General features: G+C 48.3%; 7 protein-coding genes across 7 annotated transcripts; 1 reads left to right on the forward strand and 6 right to left on the reverse strand.

The window, feature by feature from the left end:
• Positions 1-1,499: 1,499 nt before the first annotated feature.
• T310_7551 (O-methyltransferase) lies at positions 1,500-3,003 on the forward strand (the record flags this gene model as incomplete). Its single annotated transcript, XM_013469649.1, has 5 exons — positions 1,500-1,733; positions 1,795-1,918; positions 1,978-2,101; positions 2,176-2,635; positions 2,671-3,003. The coding sequence occupies 5 exons, from the start codon at positions 1,500-1,502 to the stop codon at positions 3,001-3,003; spliced, it is 1,275 nt and encodes a 424-aa protein (XP_013325103.1).
• Positions 3,004-6,085: 3,082 nt separating this feature from the next.
• T310_7552 (uncharacterized protein) lies at positions 6,086-6,964 on the reverse strand (the record flags this gene model as incomplete). Its single annotated transcript, XM_013469650.1, has 2 exons — positions 6,086-6,799; positions 6,854-6,964. The coding sequence occupies 2 exons, from the start codon at positions 6,962-6,964 to the stop codon at positions 6,086-6,088; spliced, it is 825 nt and encodes a 274-aa protein (XP_013325104.1).
• Positions 6,965-8,246: 1,282 nt separating this feature from the next.
• Positions 8,247-9,666, reverse strand: T310_7553 (uncharacterized protein; the record flags this gene model as incomplete). The annotated part of the gene is made up of 3 exons (XM_013469651.1): positions 8,247-9,158; positions 9,390-9,557; positions 9,607-9,666. 3 exons carry the CDS (start codon positions 9,664-9,666, stop codon positions 8,247-8,249), a joined length of 1,140 nt encoding a protein of 379 aa, XP_013325105.1.
• Positions 9,667-10,713: 1,047 nt separating this feature from the next.
• On the reverse strand, positions 10,714-11,945 carry T310_7554 (Peroxisomal membrane protein (PmpP24); the record flags this gene model as incomplete). Its single annotated transcript, XM_013469652.1, has 4 exons — positions 10,714-10,941; positions 11,014-11,227; positions 11,391-11,506; positions 11,895-11,945. The coding sequence occupies 4 exons, from the start codon at positions 11,943-11,945 to the stop codon at positions 10,714-10,716; spliced, it is 609 nt and encodes a 202-aa protein (XP_013325106.1).
• Positions 11,946-12,286: 341 nt separating this feature from the next.
• On the reverse strand, positions 12,287-13,371 carry T310_7555 (Ribosome biogenesis protein; the record flags this gene model as incomplete). The annotated part of the gene is made up of 2 exons (XM_013469653.1): positions 12,287-13,280; positions 13,358-13,371. 2 exons carry the CDS (start codon positions 13,369-13,371, stop codon positions 12,287-12,289), a joined length of 1,008 nt encoding a protein of 335 aa, XP_013325107.1.
• A 1,174-nt stretch (positions 13,372-14,545) lies between these two features.
• On the reverse strand, positions 14,546-19,207 carry T310_7556 (uncharacterized protein; the record flags this gene model as incomplete). The annotated part of the gene is made up of 6 exons (XM_013469654.1): positions 14,546-16,225; positions 16,298-16,681; positions 16,733-17,949; positions 18,045-18,657; positions 18,738-19,013; positions 19,088-19,207. 6 exons carry the CDS (start codon positions 19,205-19,207, stop codon positions 14,546-14,548), a joined length of 4,290 nt encoding a protein of 1,429 aa, XP_013325108.1.
• A 1,176-nt stretch (positions 19,208-20,383) lies between these two features.
• Positions 20,384-21,164, reverse strand: T310_7557 (uncharacterized protein; the record flags this gene model as incomplete). The annotated part of the gene is made up of 1 exon (XM_013469655.1): positions 20,384-21,164. A coding segment is annotated over one exon (781 nt), but the record flags the coding sequence as incomplete, so codon positions are not given.

Genomic DNA, 21,164 nt, shown 5'->3' on the forward strand with positions numbered 1-21,164 from the left:
ACATGGAAGGCCTAGGAGGTACTCCACGTGAATCCCTAGATAGTATCCATTGTATCAAAGCATCTTCCTGAGTTTGAGATAGCCTGTGGCCATTGGCACGTTGTTCGATTCGAAAATGGTGGCCAGTCAGTCGGTCATGAAGTGTAGATTTAGGCACATTAAAAACCTCCGCTGCACGACGAACACTTGGGATTTCGTTGTTTTTTAAAGCAGAGATCGCGAGTTGGATCCTCCCCTCTTGTTCCACCAAGTCTCGAGACGATAGACGCGATTTTGGTGGCATGGTGGTTGTTTGAATAGCTTCAGTATCCTAAACGCGTGGACTTTGGATGGGGTGTCCGGCTCGGTCGGGTGTCCGGTTCGGTTGGGAATTACGTTACTGGAACCCGCTGACAATCCTTCCCAGGTGGGATGCGCTATTTGATCAAGTTCCTGTCTGACGAGCAGAATCATAGCCGACACGACGCTGCCATTACGAGGTTAGGGTTAACAAAAGAGGGCAGGGGAGAATTTGCCCAGTCTACTCTGTATTGATGGAGATTTTGATGTCGGAGCTTCTAAAAGATGAGGATTGGCCAAAGGGGAAGATTGCGTCAGGCGCAATGTATAGACCGCTCGAAGACATAGATCTGGCCGTATTGATGAGCCCGATGCAATCTCTGCTCTCTCCCAGCCAAGAACGCAGGGATAAGCGCGCTCACTACCCTACGGTAGATTGGCATTCGGTGAGACTTGAGCCTACACGGAATGCTAAGTACTCGGCTTTCTGATAGCATGAACTTAGTCTTGATGTCACTAGAAGTTTAAGTTAATGTTCCAGGGCATGTACTGTACCTCTAGGTTAAGATTCGTGTGACAGTCATACCATTTGCTCTTAGTTTCCTTTTCTGGGCGTCCGACATTAACTTATCAGCAAAGGGAGGTGTCAGGATTCGTAGGCCTCGCAAGCTAGCAAGTTAGTTCGAAGGAATTCCACCGGCCAAACCATTACCAAACGGGATTCCTTGCATGGACTAATTCATTAGGGATTTAAGATCTGTAACCCTCCCCACCCCCTGACTGCCTACCGCGTCAAAACATGAAGATGAAGCTCGACTTGTGTCTTACCATCATCTACAGAGTACCGCATTACCAATTGCGGTTTAGCAATTGCTGCATTGGAAGGTTCGAATCCAGTAAAAATTTAGCTTTAATCTTAGCTGCTACAACTGCTACCACTATATATAGCTTATCTTATACGACATACCCTTTATAGCTAGAACGCCTTCCAATTACATTCCGTATGTTTTATAAGTTTTAATAATGTAACCGATATTTCGAATCGCACTTAAGAATCCTTCCAGGACAGAAGGAAGGATTCAAGCTAGCTAGGGCACTCACGATTTATCTACGGTAGAAAAAGCTGAATGAATCCGCCTCCTTTTCCTTTTCCTTGGCCATCTATTTCATTCACCTTACGTTTCCTGATCGCGCAGTAACAACAGATTTCTCGATTCACGATGCAGTCAGGACAGGACATTGAGCAACGAATAGCTGCGATTCATGATGCTCTCGAGGGAGTCAAAGTGCAGCTGGCCTCTTACGAGAGCGCCGCTAAGCACTTCCATGGAAGTGATCGTCTTGAAGACAAGGCGAATCTGACGGTTGCGCACAATGCCCTAGTCGTGGACGCCACGAGGCTCCTCCAGACGGTCCGTGGACCGATGGATGCCCTATTCGAGTACTCTGAGAAAGTCAGTATACGGGGGACAATTCCATGGTCAAAAAACTGGCTTCTGATGCAAATCCATCTAGGGCGCGCAAGCCGCCGCCATTAGGACTCTTCTCGCCATGGGAGCGTTTGAGAAGATCCCAGTCGACGGCACGATTACCGCCACCAAGCTCGCGGAAGCCCTCAACGTTGACAAAGAATTGCTCGGTAAACTTTTGGTTCCGATCCTAAAATCGAAATACCGTCTCTGACGGCGTCTTTTCTAGTTCGTCTGATGAGGGCTGTGACCGTCGTCGGTCCTTTTAAAGAGGTGGCCGAGGAAGAATACGCCCATACCCCATTCTCGGAAATCTTTTTGTCCCCGCATGCTCGAGGAATGTTCACTCTTTGGTACGTGTGTACAGCACAGACATAGTCCTTGCCTTCAGGCTTTTTTTTTCTGACTGAAAGCGTTCTTTTGGTAGGACGGATAATATCCTCCTCCCGTGGGTCAAGCTCCCCGAGTTCTTTGCTACCTCGGGGTGGAAGAACCCTTCTCAGGAGAGAAACAGCCCATACACGTACGGACACCAGACCGGGGGGAAAACGGTCTTTGAGCACATGGCGCAATACCCCGAACGGGTGAAAGCCCTGAACCTCGGTATGGCAGCGCAGTCCGAGTCGAGCATGTGGTCGGTCGACATTATGGATTTCCGGGCCCTGTTGAGTCAATACCAGACGAGCGACGACAGTGTACTGGTGGTAGATATCGGAGGCGGCAAAGGACACTGCCTGCAAAGGATCCACCAGCTGATCTCTGATGTGCCGGGTCGCCTGGTCCTGCAGGACCGTCCGGTGGTGCTTGCGGAGACCGACGACCTGTCCGATTTCCGAATCGAGAAGTGCGAATACAACTTCTTCGAGCCGCAGCCCATCAAAGGTGATGTACAGGAGTTATCCGCAGACATCGCGGCGAGTAGCTGACGGTCCCTCGCTTTTTAGGAGCATATATTTACTACCTGCGGCGTGTGTTGCACAACTGGCCCGACCACATCTGCGTCGAGATTCTGAAGAACACGGCGGTGGCGATGGAGCCCGGCAAGTCGCGAATTGTCATTGCGGAATTTGTTGTCCCGCCGGTTGGAGCCAGCATGGAGACGGCGTCGACCGACCTGGTCATGATGACGATGACAGGGGCTCAGCGCACGGAGAAGCAGTGGCAGCAGCTTCTGGATGCAGCTGGCCTAAAGCTGGAGAAGACATACACGGCTCCCGGCACCGACTACGGAGCGGTTCAAGCAGTGCTCAAATAGATGTAGCCAGAAATAGACGAGAGCCATTAGAGAGTTCATATCACTCACCTCGGTTATTATCTTGATGATTACGGTGTCTTTGCATCCAGGCGACATTGTCAGGGAACTTGTCCGTATTGTATTGTTTGGTTGACTATCTCGATCCTTTCCCGCCCCCTCGTACATGGAATCCACCAAACGACAAACAGGCCTTGGATCGACGTCAAATCCTCGTGCAGAGACTTGGTCGCCTGTCAAATGTCTTGTGCTAGAGCCAATCAGGGAGCCCCCAAGCCCAAAGACAGACGCCCAGCGTACTACTCCATACGGAATAGCAGTGTTGCCAATGATTCTCGCAGTGGGGTCCAGAATGTATATTGATCAACGAACGTCTTACCTGATGAAACAGGGTTACATCAGCTCTGTTGTCGATCTTCAGCTCAACTAACTCGTTCGTATGGATAATATATGTAATCCACTGTACATATTAACAACTACCTATGTCCTACTGTCGTTTTTCTTCACCGTTGTGCTCGACAAAATGAAGGCTGTTGCTGCTACAGTCTTGACGATCGCCACCCTTTTTATTGCGAGTACTGGCACAATGGCAGTGCCAGTCCCAGCTTCACTAGTAGTACTCCTCCTCCAGAAGCCCGGCAATGGTCCTGTTGCGAGAGCTGCAAGAGAGGCGATCCCAACTGCACAGACCCGGAAATCTGGTGTTGACCAACACCCTGGTCATCCTTAGGTGAGATATCCTCTATTTTTTCTGCTGTGAAGAAGCCTATCTATCTTACTTGATCTGCACCAATTTTGATTCCTTTCCTTTGTCTAGACAGACACTACGCATTCCCGCATTAGTTGTTATACTTGGATGGAGAAAACACCAAAAACAAAGCAACGGAGTAGCAGGAATCTGAGAAGCTTCAGAGACTGTGCTTACAGTGCATACAATCCGGCGTAGCGAAGTATGTAATGTATAGATTCCTACTGCTTTATTAGTATTCTGGATATTTAACTATCAGAGACAATGAAGGTGATGGAAATCTCCGTGCACAGGAGGTTTGCGGCATAAAAAGCCTGTTTTCTTTTCTGTTCTTCTCCCCTCTTTCTTATTTTCCTCGGTAGTTACATGATAGTCTGACAATAGAAAAATCTTTAGATTTTTGAGAAGTTTAACGACGGCATGTATGCTGACATTGAGCAGTGATGCCGTCAAGTCAAAGCTTATGGCTTGCACGTAGATGCCACAAAAAAGAGAAAAGAAAAAGATGAGGACGATATCACAGACTTCATCTCCCCGCTCCAAAATTAATCGCTCACCATTGTTAGAAGGAGATCACCCAGCAGCGATTTACAGCACTCTTTATCACTCTGGCAGTTAGTTCATTTGCCATGATTCTTATTTGCTCCATCTTCCTAGACAGAACGGATACCTTTCTTGCTTGGAGATATGGTAGCCACGAACAATAAGAGCAGTACCATAGTACATGGCTTTGTATATCCTATTTGCTTCGATATATCTGCCGGTTAGTTCTCGTACCAGCCTGCAGTCTGCTTTGATTTTGTATATCCTGTGTCGCCACTCGATCTGTTCTTCAAGTCGCCGTGTCCGGGTTACTCATCTGACCTGGCTGAGAAGACCGGTTGTGACAAATTCAGCAGCGTGCTCTGTCACCCCAGGTTTGATATCATGGTGTTATACTCCGCCCAATCGGCGACCTTATTGCGTATTTTCTTCTGTCTCCTTTGCTGCAGGTATGTCAAAAAAAAAGGTACTCTAGAAGCATATCCTCTGGGGTCTCAGACACCCGCAGCGATCATTATCCCTAACCCTTTCTTACTGAGGAAGTGATTGGGATACCCAATTTCATATCTCCAATCTACTTTTAGCGCCTTGAAGACTGATAATGCAGGCAAAATACGAAATTATTGCATGTTTCGAACTGTAGATTGAGAAAGTTATTGCAGAATGGGGTCTAGAATGTACCGTACGTATATCGATCTACCAACATTTACCTTATAAGACAGCGAAGAAACCAAGCACGGAACGAGTATTAACCTCAACGTTGTACCTTTTTTTTTTACTCCTTTGATTAGTGTTGTTGTTGGCTTTCACTCGACTCGTTGTCCTGTCAACTCTCGTCTGTTACTGATGGTTTAATATGATCGACCATGGCTCGTCGTCAAATCGACCGTTCCTCCTGCTTCTGTGGTCACGGTGTCTTCCTTTCACCAAGACCATTGCGGCTTCTTCCACAAGAAATTGATATCATGAATTGTGATCACCAAGTTCAATGCGTGAGTCTCTCTGCATAATATAATGCAGGCTCAGTGCAGGCGCATCTTTTCTCTTGCTGAAGGTATATTTCTGGTCGTTAGTGGATCTCCTTGTATCGAAGCGATAATGAAGAAAGCGGGGAAAGCTTGCTCGATTGTATGAATTATATGTGCACGAGTGATGACTTGAACGAAGACACAGTGGCCGAAAAGACGCGGTGATTATCAATGGCTTCTGCAACATTTACCCTGTACCATTCCCTGCCGTTATGACACACTGGTTCTGCCCAGATAAAGATCCTCAGCAGTGTGGAAAATGCCTTCAACTAGAATTTCAGGGACGTTGACAACTCCCTAAACTCCTGGAGACCTACCAATATAGGTCTTTCTACAGCGTCATCTCCTTCGTCTACTGGATGACTCGGCCCTATCGCCGAGATAATTCTTTTTTGGAGAAACAGAAGAAACAAAAAAAAAAAAGAAAGAAAGAAAGACAAAGAGAACGACTTTAGTGAGGCACATGATGTTTACCGGTATTGTATTACCTTGAACCGATGTCTCCGAGCTAAAATGTTTCTAATACATCCATCAAACATGCATTCTCCTCCATTCACAATCTTGCTATCTATCTTGTTTTACATCGTCCCGAGGCTGGAACTCCACTACTCAATCTCTCTCGCCCTGGCCAAGTGCAGAGCTGTGTCTAGTTCGTCGTCGTGCTTGCGGTACTGTTCCCTGCAGCACTGCCAACACCAGCACCAGCACCAGTGGCACCAGCTGCGGCACCAGCTGCTGCACCGCAGCAGCAGCGCCAGCATTGTTGTTATTGTCCATGGTTCTTTCCATTCTTTCCATTTTTGCCCTTGACAGTGACCTTGCCCTTGGCTGCTTTTGCCTCTTCCTTCGCTTCTTCGGCGCGCTTGACGGGTAGAGCGTCTACCGGTAAAGCAGACTCGTCGACATCGCGGAGTCCTAAATCATTCCCCAACGCACCGAGGAGAGATCCCAGCAGGTCCGAGGCGCCTGCACTGTTCGATGCCGCATTGCCGTTACCATTGCCGTTTCCATTCGCATTGGCATTGACATTTCCAGACGCTGCGCTGCTTGACGTCCCAGCATCGGCTGCTGCGGAGGTGGTATTGCCGCCAGCTTTGCCCTTCTTTCCCTTGGCGGCGCCGTTCAGCGACGAGACAGAGCCAGCGTCCGGGTTCGTTGTAGCAGCGGCGGTGCTATTGCCGGCCGCAGCAGCAGCGCCTGCTCCTGCACCCTTCTTCTTTCCGTGGGCATCTTTGGCCTTCTCTCCCTTTTTCTTGTCCTTGTTCCCTGTAGCAGTTGTGGTACTGTTGCCAGCTGCGCTTGTTGCACCAGCAGCACCCTTCTTCTTCTCATTTTCGTTTTTGGCCTTCTTTTCCTCGCCCGCGTTGTGCTCTCGGACTTCAAAGGTCAATGCAGCAGCAAAGGGGCTCCGACTATCAAGCTGGGGATCGCGTCTCTCTACTGCGTTGACGTGAGCAGCCGCGATATTGGCCCCGCTACCCTGTGAAGTTGTCAGTTTCTAGACGAAGTAGAAGCAAGAATATGCAGAGCATACCACAAAACGACCACGAAGACTCTTCGTGTCAAGGTCTGTCCCAGCCCTGACGAAAGACAGGCTGCTCAGGAGACCAAGGGCAACAACCCCGGCGACTTTGGAGAAATGCATTTTCAAGAAAATGTGGATGTCGTGATCTAACCAGCAGATCACGGAGAACAAGAGAAGAGAAAGAAAGAATGGCAACAGTAATGGAAAGAATTAAAGAATGGAGGTCTTCACCAGGAACCGACTTGAATAGAGAATGACCCAGCAATTGCAGAGCGGCATGGATTCGACTTCTCTTTTATATGCATGCCGCTGCCTACCTTGACAATCTCGAACGCGGAATGGTGTCCTGTGTCAGCGGAATCATCTGATACAATGGAAGTCCAGAATTAGCCTTGATCAGCAGGGTCAACAGCGGCTGGGACGGCTCAATAAGGATCCGGGGCATGGCAAACAGCCACATTGAGCTCGGGTAAGACACTGCTGGATCAGAGCATGTCTGCACTTCGCTCTCGAACTGATTCGGGACAGGACGATCACCGTCGATACAAAAAGCAGATTGAGATCTTCTACAGCTTAAACCGAGAATAGCCTCCCAAACGGTCTCAAAAAGCGGATGGCTCCATGTCCATTATTGTCTCATGGATCCAAAGAAAGGAAGTGGAGGGGAGGTCGCTACATCGGTCCGACGCGGAGTGTTTTAAGCAGGCAGATTCCAGTATAAAGTACAAAATAATTATGCGGAGAAGCTCTTGGTCCGTGCTGGAGAAAGAAAAAGGAATCTGGGTCACCGCGGATAGTGGATACATCATTTCTGCGACAGGGGCTGTTGGATTCTGAAACGTACAGAGTCGTGTGTCAGGAATATCAAAAAGGCAACAAACGCGCTAGCGAGGCTGCCCAGGAGAATTTCCTTTTCAGTCTCCTCGTCACGTCGTACGATGATTGACCAAGAGTCCCGGAAATTTTTATTCCTTTTATTCTCTTAAAGAATTGCCGTCATTCCCAATTTGGCTTCCCCAAACGGTCGATGTTTTTCATTTTGGAGGGTTGTGTTACTTAGTCCGTATTGAAAGTGAATAAATCGCATTAAGCTTAAGAATTTTTAAATGATCCTGATGCAGCCAATCTTAGTGTGCAATAATAAAGTTGAACATGAATAGAACTTATCAAAGCTCACTAGTAGACAGTACAAGATGGAAACGTATAAGTACACCTATATGCATGTAGCTGTTTATAATGACATTATATTTCATTGACAGAAGCAAAGAACGTCGAAAAGAACAAAGGGGTATATTAGTCTCATCGTCTAACTACTGTGCAGTACATATATACTGAAAATGATTAATTATCTTCCACCTCCAAAAATTCCGAATCGTCTGTATTTATAAACGTCTGCTGAACGTTACGAATTCAGCTCCTTCGCCTTGACTTCTTTCAGCATCTCCATGGTCCTGCTCATTTGGGATCCTATCTCACGCATCTGGACCCCAACATGGGTAATGGTGGCGTGTAGACTGGCTTGTTCTTCTGTAAGTCGAGCGATATACGAGTCCATTTCCTTTAACGATGACTGGAGGAGTTCCTGTCTCGATACAAGCTGAGCCATCGACTCGCACATTGCACGCACGGGTTCGGTGGCAGAAGTTGTCAGCGTCGTCATCTGCGCCTTGAAGATCTCCGTCGCTTCTGCAAGGCCGCTGTTCAGTTTGTCAAGCTTCTGCACCACCGTTTCCTTTGGTCCGCTGTCCTCCTTGTCGTCCTTTTCTTCCGTCCGCTGTTTCTTGCTCGGAAGCAGCTTCGATGTGGTGTCATCCTCATCCGGGCGTTTCCTCTTGCACGCCGCATTGTTCTTCTCAGCTCTGTCCCAGGCCCGCTGTGTCATTGAAGAAAGCAATCTATCCAGCGCAGAGACCTTTGGCACAGGCTCGTCTCGAAGGCGCTTCTGATCCTCGGGCAGATAGATCCACCACTCCATGTAATCTGCCCATTGGCTTAAACCTGGAGTGTCACACCCGTGCAGAGGCCACTTGATACGCAGTCGTATTCTTTCCCACAGGGCGACCAAATGATCCGGTCTCTCGATGTACCAATCGAGGTGTTCACATATGTAGTCAGAGCAGTCCTTCCAGAACTTCTGGCTTGTCATGTTTTGCTGTCTATATCTGGGGAGCTTGTCATACACCCATTTTATTATATCGCGCTTCTGTGACCATCCCAACATGATATCCTCTGCCATCGCATCCCAGCACCAGTCCGGGTCCGAATCCATTTTTTTTTTTGCGCCAAGCCAAGCAAAGCCAAATTTGACGATATCCTTCACACCCGCAGTGAAGGTGAACGAAAGGAAAGGCTCTTAGACAGGTCCCAGTTGAGAAAACTGATCAAGCGGCGTGGACTGGTGGGTACAAGTATCGCGTCGCGTCGTCGATGTGCTTGATTCAAGACCGGTATTGACCGTGCGCAATTCGACCAAATGCTCAGACCGGACAGTTCTATACAAGGCCGTAGTGACAAGGCGAGAGACCGAGAATCAGAGGAAACATACAGAGTACTCAAGGAAGAGAATGCTCAGATTCGCGGGAATTCGACCGTCGCGTCTGGACGCGTTCACACCTTTTTCTTTTCCGTAAGTGGTAATAGTGGTGGGCACCGTGACCCACCTTACGGATTCTCTCCAAGTAACATCGCTATTCCTATTAACTTCTAACGGATGCTTACCATAGTTAAGTGAAATGTATTATGATAAATGGAGGAATACATACATGAATGTAGGGAGCTATTATATGCCGCGCCAGCAAAATCGTGCCCCACGCTGTGATCATTGTTTGCTGTGTATATACTGTCTCGTTGATATACTTTACAGTGGAATACCTCGACAAGATGTCAGGGTTTTAAATCCTCCATCAGTGTTATTATAGCTAGAATCGCATGGCTCTGTGCGCCAGAGACTATGTGCAGAGTTCGTTGGCAGCAAGTATGGTGGATGCTCTGCAAATATCGACTCCTGATCGACGCCAATTGGTCATGTGATGAACATTAATATCGTACAGGAAAGAGTACAAGCAAAACGAAACATCAGCAGCAGTGGTCAACTTGGTTATTTTCTTTCATATCCAGTCCACCGCAAGTCAGTCTTCAGAAGAAGCCTGTCGTACTCCTCGATGCCCTCCCTGGACAAGATCGCCCGTTTCCGTCTCGGCATCATCCACTCTCCCGACGCGTTGCTCGCGTTCTGGGGATTCGTTTCCAGGATGCTCCAGAATTTGGAATTCAGTCCGCGGGATAGCAGTCACAATCGTCCAGTCGATCTGCGAAGATCGTGGGCTACAAGATCAACACGTCGCTACATGACCTTTTTCGAAAGCGAGGCCATCAGGTCAATGTCCGACGTGTGGAATTTAAAGTGGCATTGCTGACGCAGTTGTGGAATGGTAGAGTCTTTTCTGGACTGTAGACACGGCGACGGTTCGTCGGATAGCTAGGTGAAAGTTTGATGTGTATGGCAAAACGGTTAATTGTATCGGTCTAGTTACATATCCATGGATGCTCAGATCCATTCTCTAGGAGACCAGCTCAGGATCCAATGACCTAATGATAAAAAAAGACCACATGCAGGACAAGTTCCCACCGCTAATTCGTTAAAGATATACAGCGTGAAACTAAGAATAAGAAAAGGAGAAATGGAAATCCCAGTCGACTTCATGATGCGCCTCTAAACACCCGGCACCAACAGAAAGCCTCTATGCTAGCGCTCATTTGTTGAATATCAACAAGTTGTGGAAAGAGTTCCAATGGTCAGAGTCAACGTATCTGGTAGAAGGACGAATTAGCTATGACATTACGCCATCAGCAGAGAAAAGAATCGCCGCTTACATGTAGGTCATGCTGCTTCTTAGACTCGATACAATGCTCTCAGGGTACCAGCGGAAAATGTACATGACCAAGGCCCAGGTGAGACTGGCGAAGACGGGCCATGCATTTTCGCTAATTTTCGTCCGGACTTCTGGGGTGATCAGCGACGAGAGCGGGTGCATATTGGGCTGGATTGCCATCTTGGCAAGAGCCAGCATCACTCGAGCAAAGACATAGATGACGATCTGCCAATCGATCCATCAGTCTCCATCCAACACAGACAACTGAGCCGGCAGAGTAGATATTCAGGAACATACCTGCTGGCTGATACTGCCAGGATTGCGTCCGAACACGATATATCCACCCAGCAATCCCGCGACAAAGGTATCATACCGGCCCTCTTTTCCACTGCCCGCTGGATTCAGGTATTTCAGGGCAAATAACGTGCTCTTGTAGATCACGGCGAATGTCGCAAGGTTACGAGCGTGCTGTCGAGTGGCCTTGAGGACGAGTTTGATCTTCTCGCGGAAGCTAGAATACAACGTTGTGTTAGCGTATCATCTCCAACGGACAGGACAGGGAACAGTACTCACGTTCCGGATCGAAAGAGGAAGATCATTCTGCACAAGAAAACCTTCATCAGTATTCCAACCTGCGCACTTCGCATCATGACCATTCGTTTGAGACTGCTTACACCAGAGCGTGCGGAAACCGGACTTTGGCACCGTAGACGGCGCCATTGCGGGCAGCTTTGACGAGTTTAAAGAGCGGTGCGAGATCGGGGTTCAGGACAAGCGCATCCAGTTTGTCCTGCTCCAGAATCAGCGGCAGCCTTGGAAGGTCTGTATGCGACAGCATTTACCATGATCGAAGCCATTGCGTCCGTTCGCAGCCAGACCTCGGCTGCAGTCTACTCGCAGGCAGACTTGTAGCGATCAGCGCTGTCGCGTCGAGATCATGTGTTGCAAAAGTCCAGTGTCGACCAGCGCCAATCGAGTCGCAGGAAGACGAAGAAGAGGAATCAAGTCTCTGTCAGGACATGGCGATGGCTTGTCGGGCGAAATAAATCGGGAAAGCTCGTTCCATCCCACCGAGCGATGCAGGCGATCCTCGGCATGTGATGGTTTCCCCGGCCCGGCACCGACGTCACCGGCCCCACGTGACGAGCTTCCGTATTCTGCCTCAGGCAGCAACATACAGCAGATGGCTTCATTCGCCAATATTTATCATCTAGCAGGCAGGTGGTCATCACTGGGATAGGAGTTGGGAGAATTGCTTCTTGTATCTTCTTTATGCTTCTTGTATCTTCTTTGTTTCGTGTGTCTATACAGATCTGAATAAATTCTTTCTCTGCGAGAATATTTCGGGATATAAAATGGCGAAAGGTGTTGTCAGAAGGGCGTCAGGGCGAAAAAGCCATTTGCTAGATTGAATGCGGAATAACAATATAAGGAATATGTCCAAACGTTTTGACTAATAGTACCAACGTAATCATCGTAGCTGAAAGAGAAAAGAAAACCAACCGATACCACCCTCAACGCCGTACAGAACACAACATCGAAACAACCACGCACTGCATCATCGGCCTTTTCAGCTTGTTCTAGCCTTCTTCTTTTTGCCTTCACCTTCCGAAATCTCATCGACATCCATCATATCCACGTCCGAACCTCCCTCGTCATCCGAATCGATGCCCGCGCGCCTCTTGAGACCCTTCATCTTCCTCGTCTGCAGCTTGCTCAGATCCTGCTTGCCGAGATGGACGCGGCCGATCTTGTCACCGATCGGGTCCATTTCAATGTTCTTCTTCGTCTTGGGCTCCTCGTTGGGCCGCTTGCCCTGCTTCATGGCTTCCTTCATGACGTCCGGATCCGCCGGGCGGACGCGGCCGACCTTGAAGTCAAATTTGGGGCCAATCTCGTCGAGCTCGACACGCGGCAGCTTGTGGCCGCTCCGCCGCGTGCGGATCTTGTACCATCGCATGTGGATCACCGGCAGCATACCCTGGCCCGCGGGTTCCTCCGCTCCGACCATCATCAGGTACTGCAACCCTTCGACGTCCAGCTTGTTGGTCTCCTCGCCCTTGAACATGTCCAGGAGGATGCTCTTGATCATCGCGAACGTCGTCGACGTCTCGTCCGCCCAGACGCTGCCGGCGAAGAGGATCATGGGCCGCAGCCCGATCCCAATGTGCATCTTCAGCGCATTGGTCGGTGTGAGCGATTCGTCTCCCGGCTGGGGGAGAAGAAGCAATTCGACCATCTCCAGCACCTTGGAGTTGTAGATCCGGGCCAGCGTCACGCAGTTGGGCCGCTTCTTGTTGCTGCTGCCGAACACGACGATGCCGCACTCATTCTTGTTGGCCAGGAACTCGAGGCTCTCCGTGCTCTCGAACGGGTGGATGTTCTCGTTCTTCCTGTTGAACAACACCGAATGCGGGTTTGTCAGGCAGTGGAAGGTCTTGAGGACGGTGTTCAGTGGCATCGGGCACCTTGTGCCGTGCAGCAGGAGTGTGCGCTTCGGCGGCTCGATGAGCTGAGGCTCCCGCTTCTTGAGGATGCGGGCCGTTCGGGCATTTTTCGGTTTGCTGCACAGGAGTCAACTTCGCATTCAACCTTCGACTATTTCTGCGGATGGAATGGCGTCTGTATGTCTCACACTTACACTTCTCGGAGCATCGTGGCTGCTCTCGTGCTCTGGGGGGTGAGTGGTCTGCAGAGATTACGGGCCCATGGGCGCTTTTTTGGTGTTGGAAAAAAGTTTTGGGATTTCTTGGCAGGTTCTGTAACGCGCCTTATCGATAAGCTTATCTCCTTATCTCTCCCAAACTCGTCACAGGCGATTCAAACGACCAAGAAAAAAAAAGTCGCTGGTCAGGATAGGATGGGCCGCTTCGAGAAGATGTAGCGTACTATTGGTACTCCAGGTGCACAGACAACCTTTTGGAAGTCTGGGAGCTGGGAGAATGACTAATGACAGATTACCATAGCCTGCCGTTGAGCATCGTGCAGAGCGCTACCAAATATCTCAGTGGAAAACATAATGGATATGATAATTTCTCTTCTCTAAAAAAAAAGGATTATGGCTGAGGCCTTATCGGCCTTTACGAGGGTCTACCGCGCTTGGAGCGCGACAATTGAAGGAATCTCAGTGGCGCAAAATGGATCATTTTGACTTCGCTTGGGCATTAATACGGAACTCCAAGTTTGATATTTTGAGCTGTTTTGGTTCAAACGACAGCAATTCAGTATCACCACTCCCAAGCTACAGGAAGAAGTCCACTGTCACAATACAGATATCAGCTAGAGCAATCGTATGCTTTGATGTCTGCAAGTTCACGACTGTGAACCTTCTATGGTGCCTGCCTTCATTTTGGAAGGTTGCCATCCGACACAAATTAAATCTTCCTGGACGGCGAAGAACAGGTAAGAGTGTAAATGATTTGTGTTACCGAACGTCCGCTGTGGTTTTTTAAAGCTCATACTTGCAATGGTTTGCTTCTTTCTTCGCTCATGTCTGTTCTGTTCATCGTTTCTAATCATCGCCCTCACAAAAATATTTACATAAACCAATATTCTCATATGCCACTGCATACCTCAAGTTAGAGAAGATGCTTTGGAAGCATGGACCTGTATTGACGTGTACCATGTTCAAACGCATGGAAAAGAAGAATCTGCTCATTTCATGGTCTGCCCCTCTGGTGCGTCACCCCTTACTGATATTAATCCTTGTCAACCGGCAGCTATCAATCATACTAGGGGTTCACTAGATAACCTAGGTGTTTCTTTTGTGCCCCAGTTTGTTTGACAATCCTCCGCATCTCATTATAAGGCTCTATGCAGTCATCGCCACTCAGTCATCGTTAACAAGGTGAGGAATGTTCGGATCGAATCGGATCAGGAGAAGGCGGCCTGTTTTAGATTCCATCACAAAATTCTCGTTTGCGACCTCCGGGGAGACCGGTTGATACTCTGAAGGGAGCCAAAGGATTCTTTTGTCGTCCCGAACAATCCATTCCCTGTTGGTATCTAGGTGGTATCCCACCCATTTCACTCTTTGGCTGGCAAGTAAAGAATCGAAGGCAATGCAACCAAAATTCGTCACAAGACGGGAATCATCGTGGCTGAATGACAATTTCGAGAATTTAGGGCCTTTTGTGAGCGTATATTGCAGCCCTCCTGTCTTGGCATCCCAGATCTTAACCTCGTGATTTGGAAGTGAACTCGATGCCATCAACCGCCCATCGTGAGAGAATGTCAATAGATTGGTTCTCCTCTGGGAGAAAATTAACCGATCATTTTTTATCTGATCATCGAATGTTAGGAATGAATCGATCTCATCTTTGGCGTTGAGTGTTTGCCGAAGCATCCCTGTCTCAGCATCCCAGATGTAGACCAATTCGTTACCAGCCGCCATACATCGTCCATCACGAGAGAACGACACGAAGAGAGCATAATCAGAAAGATCTGTTAGTGTCTGCTGCAGCATTCCCGCCTGCAGATCCCAAATCCGTACTGCTTTATCCACTGAGTCGGCCGCCAACCGCTTTCCATCAGGAGAAAAGGCCATTACTCCCCAACTCAGGGGATAAAACATCTTTGTATTTTCCCCGAGTTTTAGTCTCAGCATCCCCGTCTCAAGATCCCAGATATGTTCTGTATAGTCAAATAAACCAGCAGCGAGCTGCCGTCCACTAGGGGAAAATGTCACTGACATAACAGTGTGTTCCTTACTGGTTAGTGTTTGCTGTATTGCCCCTGTTTCTGTGTGCCAGATCTGTATTGTCACACCACCTAAAGCAGACGCTAACAATCGGCCATCTGCGGAGAAGGATAACAAGGAGGACCTATTTTTTGGGTGTAATCCTGATATATGTGGCAGTGCTCCTCTTGACCTAGCATCCCAGATCCGTACTGTATTGTCTGCTGAACCAGACACTACTCGCCGTCCTGACACTGAGAGAATAGCGGCAGAATGTCCTGCAAGCTTCTGCTGCACTTCCCCGGTCCGAGCATTTAAAATCTGTATTGTCTCTTCGTCCCGTTCGAATGCAACTACCTGACGCCAATCGGGAGAAAATGATATTGAGGAAGCCGAGTAGACCTCGAGCGTCTGTTGAAGCGTGCCTGTTTCCACTGTCCAGATCTGAATGTGATTATTTATCATACCAGCTGCTACCAGCCGTCCATCAGGTGAGAATGATGCTGACATGGCCATGTCTCTGTAATCATTAATTCTTAAGGTATGGCGTAATATTCCTGTGCTGATCTCCCAAATCCGAACTTCTCCACCATACGCATCACCAGTAGATACGACCTGCCGTCCATCAGGAGAGAATGACACTGAGTTGACGCAATCTCTATGGCCCTTTAGTATGTGCAATGGCATTCCAGTTTCAGCGTCCCAGATCCGTACGGTTTTGTCATAGCATCCAGACACAAGCTGCCGCCCATTTGGAGAGAATGATACTGAGAGGACTATATTAGTATGGCCGGTTAGAATACGCAGGAGCGCTCCTGTTTCAGCGTCCCACTATCGTATTGTATTGTCATATGACCCAGATGCAATCTGCTGGCCGTCAGGAGAGAATGATACTGAACTGACTGCCACAGTATGGCCCACTAGTATATGCAATGTTGCTCCTGTTTCAGAGTCCCAAATCCGAAGCGTGTTGTCACTTGATCCAGAAACAACCTTCTTTCCATTAGGAGAGAAAGATACTGAGAGGACTGGCTCAGTATGGCCATGGAGAGTGTGCAAGCACGGGCTCCAATCCTCCTCTACCGATGGACATACACGAATCCATGATGGTATTTGTTTTTCGAACAGTGCTCTAATCTTGCTCTTGGTAGGACTGAAGACAATAGCTGACACATAGACCTGGAGAGGAGTGGTTTCGATGATGTATTTGTTATAAGGAACAAATCGGGTTGCATCTTGTATGATGGAGAGAAGGTCTGTGGCGTTGTTCGAATTTTTGTTGATGCACTTAGCTCATATAATACCTAAGTTGTGGTTGCTTGAAGAGCCAAAACTTACAGCAAGTAAATTCTCCAGCTTTTTGATCATAAGAACTGCGTTCAGTAAGCTTCTAAGGAGACTGAGAGCTTCCAGCCAGTGAAGGAAGTGCTGTCTTAGAAATTCATGAATCGAACCATTGTCACAGAGTCCAACATGCCCATACAGACTCTGATCAACCTTGCATAGGTGGTCGACCCAATAGAGACAGGCATATCGAATCTGATCAAGTGGATCTGGATCAGGCGACACCACGTCCTTGATGGAGTATCCTGGTTCCTGAAGGTTGTATATATCCTTTTTTAATGTGTGTGACATTCTATCTAATAATCGCAACACCATCGCTCTCTGCTCTTGGGATGATCCATTAGGAAAAATCTCAGGATTCTCATTGAGGAAATCTTTTGCGGACTGATGCACAAAATAGATGACATCTTGGCGAATGGTCAGAAATGAGCCACAACGCCTGACGAGGTAACCTAACGAATCTGTATCATCGGAGAAATCTTCCGGAAGGTCAATGATAGAGGTGAGCTCGCTCAGGTGAATGGGTCGATAGACAAGGGTGATCGATGCAAGTATCGCTTTGCAGACCTCGAGATCGCCTTCATTCCGAGCTTGAATTTGTTCCAACATCTTTTTATAAAGTCTGTCGAGTCCACGTGGGAACGATTTAACCACTGATAGTGGTGTTTTAGGGCGATTGTATGGGTCTGCTAGCTGTTCGCAGACTAAAGCCGCCCACAGAAATGTCCCCTCTGCATTTGCAATGATATAATTCTTTACTTCCTTCTGCACCTCGCTGCTGTGATTGCGCAACTTGGTCAGATCAGAAACTTTGTGCTCAATGTACACATTCACAGCTCTGTTGATCTGATCTTGCGCGTTCAAGTCCAGGTCTAACTGGCCTTCTCCGACTGTTAGTTGCTCCTTGATATGCTCATCGTGACGACTCGACACAAGCCATTTGACCAGAGACGACGACCTAGAAGTGTTCTCGCGGATTAGACGCAGGAGTGGCGACATTTTGGTGTCCTGACACTCGTCTAGAGCATCAACAATCAGATATACTGTTCTGTCGTTGAGGTCGTCAAGCATGTTGGTGAGGATTCTTGATAGGACAATAAATGCATTAGCATCCTTAAAGCGCGATGACCCTCCGCTGTCATACTCCTTGCGGAGATGCGAGATCAGAGACCCCTCTTGCTGCACCAGTTGATAGATCAGACCTCTTAAGACTGCAGTAGAGTTGTTAAGCCGTGAATCAGTACCTTGGCAGAAAAAGAATGATATGAGGCTAGACCTCAGTTCCTTGATGACGCCAATCAATAACATTGTCTTGCCCTTGCCTGGGTTCCCTTGGATCCAAAGCATCTGGTTTTGCTCCCATCTCTCCACTCAACAAAATTGTGCTCATCAAGGATCCAGACGTATGAATCATGCAGTAGTTGGCCTTTGGTGTTTTCAATCAGTGTCATGTCATCCTCTGGGTTGGTTAGAAACAGGTCTTGCGGGAACTGCTTATCTTCCTGGCTCAGCACAATGTCGACAAGCTTCTTGCTGTTGGTACTGTTTTGGAGCCTAGTATACATATCAATATTCTGCTTCAAAGCATCTTCTGCGTTCTTGATCGATGTAATATCACTGTTCCAATCATCAAGCTTGAACAAATCACGGAAGAAGACGATTCCCCGGTTGCGGTAGTACGAGCAGACGCTCTTAATTTGGTATGAGAGGAGAGCTCGGTACAGTTCAACAATTTGTTTCTCCAATTCGTGTAGCAGTTTTGTATCGTCGACTCTATCCTCCTTGAAAAGGTAGTCGGCCAACTTCCAATACCAATCCACACTAGAGAGGACGTGTTTGATTCCTTCGCGGTTGGCGCTTGTCTCTGTCGCGGAGTTTAAAAATATCTTGGACACGTCAGGATTTGATATAGCTGCAGTCTTTCCACAACAATTAATCTTATCTGCAAAGCAAAAGAGAACCCTGCCCAGGCCAGAGAAGCCTGTGGCATGGCCTGTACTGCCAAGTCGATGCTCTTCCTGGCTTCGAGCACCATTTTCACGACATTCTCAGTCTTCTGTTTCATTTTCGCTTCCTTCTTCGTCTTCCCCAGACCGTCCTGGATGAGCTCATACATCTGCGACTGCCTGTCTTTTGGGGTTTGTGGAATAGAAGAAACATCGTTGCGAAATCTATCAAACAAGAAATCCTCGTAAGCCTTTACCAATTTGGCTTCGTCGGCCTTGAGGCTGTCATAGGCTTGATTCCAAAGTCGTTCCGGCAGAGACATGCGTTCCTGAATGGAATGAGGCTGGGAGCAGTCTTCGCTTTTTGTAGAGGTCGCCGTAATGGATGAGCGAACAGACGTACCCTGGGTGGATTCCGGTCCTCATCGGTCTCAGATCCTTGCTTCGCAGAGTGCTTTGAGCCATGACCTCTCCGGCGGTGGAGAAGCTTCGACAGGGAGAATGACGATGATGCCGGCGGCATGGCTTCCACAGGAGGAAGGTGAAACCACACAGCTTGATGAAGTCCCCCTTGGAGCTTCGACAACGAAATCTTGAGCAGGCTATGGAATCTGGACAAGCCAATCACCTTGTGGAAAGAACGAAAAAAAATATGGACGGGCCGAAGGAGTGTTCCTCAATACCTCTTGGCGGAGATAGGTCGAGTTTATCAGCAGGGAGAACGAAAGAGGAGGTGGAAGACGCACTAATATATAGGAGCCTGTTAAGGGGCACAGACAGTGAATCGCTGGACTGTTCATGGGATGGTTGGATGGAACTTACTATGCAGGCTGGGGCTCAGCCTTGTTAAGTGAAACTGCAAGCAGACCAGTCCGATCCGTGTCGCTGTTGTCAGCCTCACGCTGTAAAGCTGGAACCTGTTTGTATCAGCCTCTCTCAATCTCTTTTCCAGCTCGTACATTTGGGACAGCTGTGAATAAACTTCGACACTGGCCTGAGAAAACGCCCCTAAACTCCCCGGCTCAAATCAAGGAATGTAGGAAATGTGTATTAATCTTTGAAGCTTCAGACTATGAGCTGGCTAATTCACTCCTCCACATTGGGATTGCAGGGTAATCTTTATACTGCAGACTCGCTGAGCAAGTGCGATCTGAGGTTGCTGCCAATTGGCCTAAGAGGACTAGATTAAGAAAAAGCGCAGGCCAATGAGACAGATAGCCTGGTCTACCTTGCAGCCTCACTCAAGTCCAGCCGGAGCCCGTTAGGTCTGACTGGCATAAATAATATCCCAAAGACCCTCCAACAGCAGCAAGAGGAGCACAAAGATGTTGGTGGTGCTCCCAAAGGAGGAAATGCCCAGGTTAGAGCACACGGGTCCTCTGCAGGTTGGCTGGACTGCAGCGCGATTGCGGCCTTAGGAGTAGATCGAGCTGTGCAACATCCCTTTGTTAAAGTTATTATTAATATTATTCTTCCATTTTAGAGAGCAATTTTCGGTCAGTAGTTGTCAACATGGATATTATTATCAACCTTCGTCCCATGAAGAAGAAATTTAACCAAGCACTATGAGCAAGTTTAACTAGGGACACAACGAGGTACATAAATAATAACGTCGTCGTCCTTGATCACAATGAATTTTCCCCATTCAATACAGAATTTTCTCCTAACCGATGATATCTTCAGAATCCTCCTTCACGATTCAGAATTCCAGCGCCGGATTCTTCTCAGATCCACATCCTTCGCCGACATCCTTGGTCCAGTCATAGATCCCGCCGCGCTCATAGAAGCTGTCCTGGTCCCAGTAGACGTTGGCCAGGGCGCGAGAGACACCAACATCGAGGATAGATTCCGTCGGGGCGCCGGTGCCTTTATTCAGGAATCGCATATACTCATCGAGAATAAGATATGAGCTCCTCATGATGTTATTAGGCTCAGGAACCATGCATTTATTGTTGGAATGACGATCACAGAACTGCCAAAATTCCTCGTCTGAGATCTGAAAACGTCGAGCATCCCGGATGGTCGAGTTGGAGTCATTCTCTCCCTCGATAACGAGAACTTGGAAACACTTCCATCGATATGGCTGGAGGGCCTGGATATGCTTGTTCATATCTTCATGCACATTGTACCGATTGACGACAGTGTTGAGTTTGAATTTGACCTTATATTTCTTGCATAGCCGCGCTACTTCCTGCACCTGTGCCAGGTGCGAGCCCTGGCCGCGGCCAATCTGGATGTTGACCTGCTCATCAAACGAGTCGCATGATACAGCAATAATGTCAATATGTTTCGCAGCTTTAGCCATGAACCGCTCTGTCAGCTTGCTGCCATTCGTCACAATAGACACAGATTCCAAGTGAAGCTCCTCCTTGCAGAAGGCAACTAGCTTGCTCAGCAACTGCGGGTACAGCAGCGGTTCGCCTCCGGCAAAGTTGATCTTTCTCATTCCTGCGCGTTGCAACATACGCAGACCTCGTTGC

The sequence above is a fragment of the Rasamsonia emersonii genome (assembly GCF_000968595.1).
Source record: "Rasamsonia emersonii CBS 393.64 chromosome Unknown ctg1118621760560, whole genome shotgun sequence".
NCBI lineage: Eukaryota > Fungi > Ascomycota > Eurotiomycetes > Eurotiales > Trichocomaceae > Rasamsonia > Rasamsonia emersonii.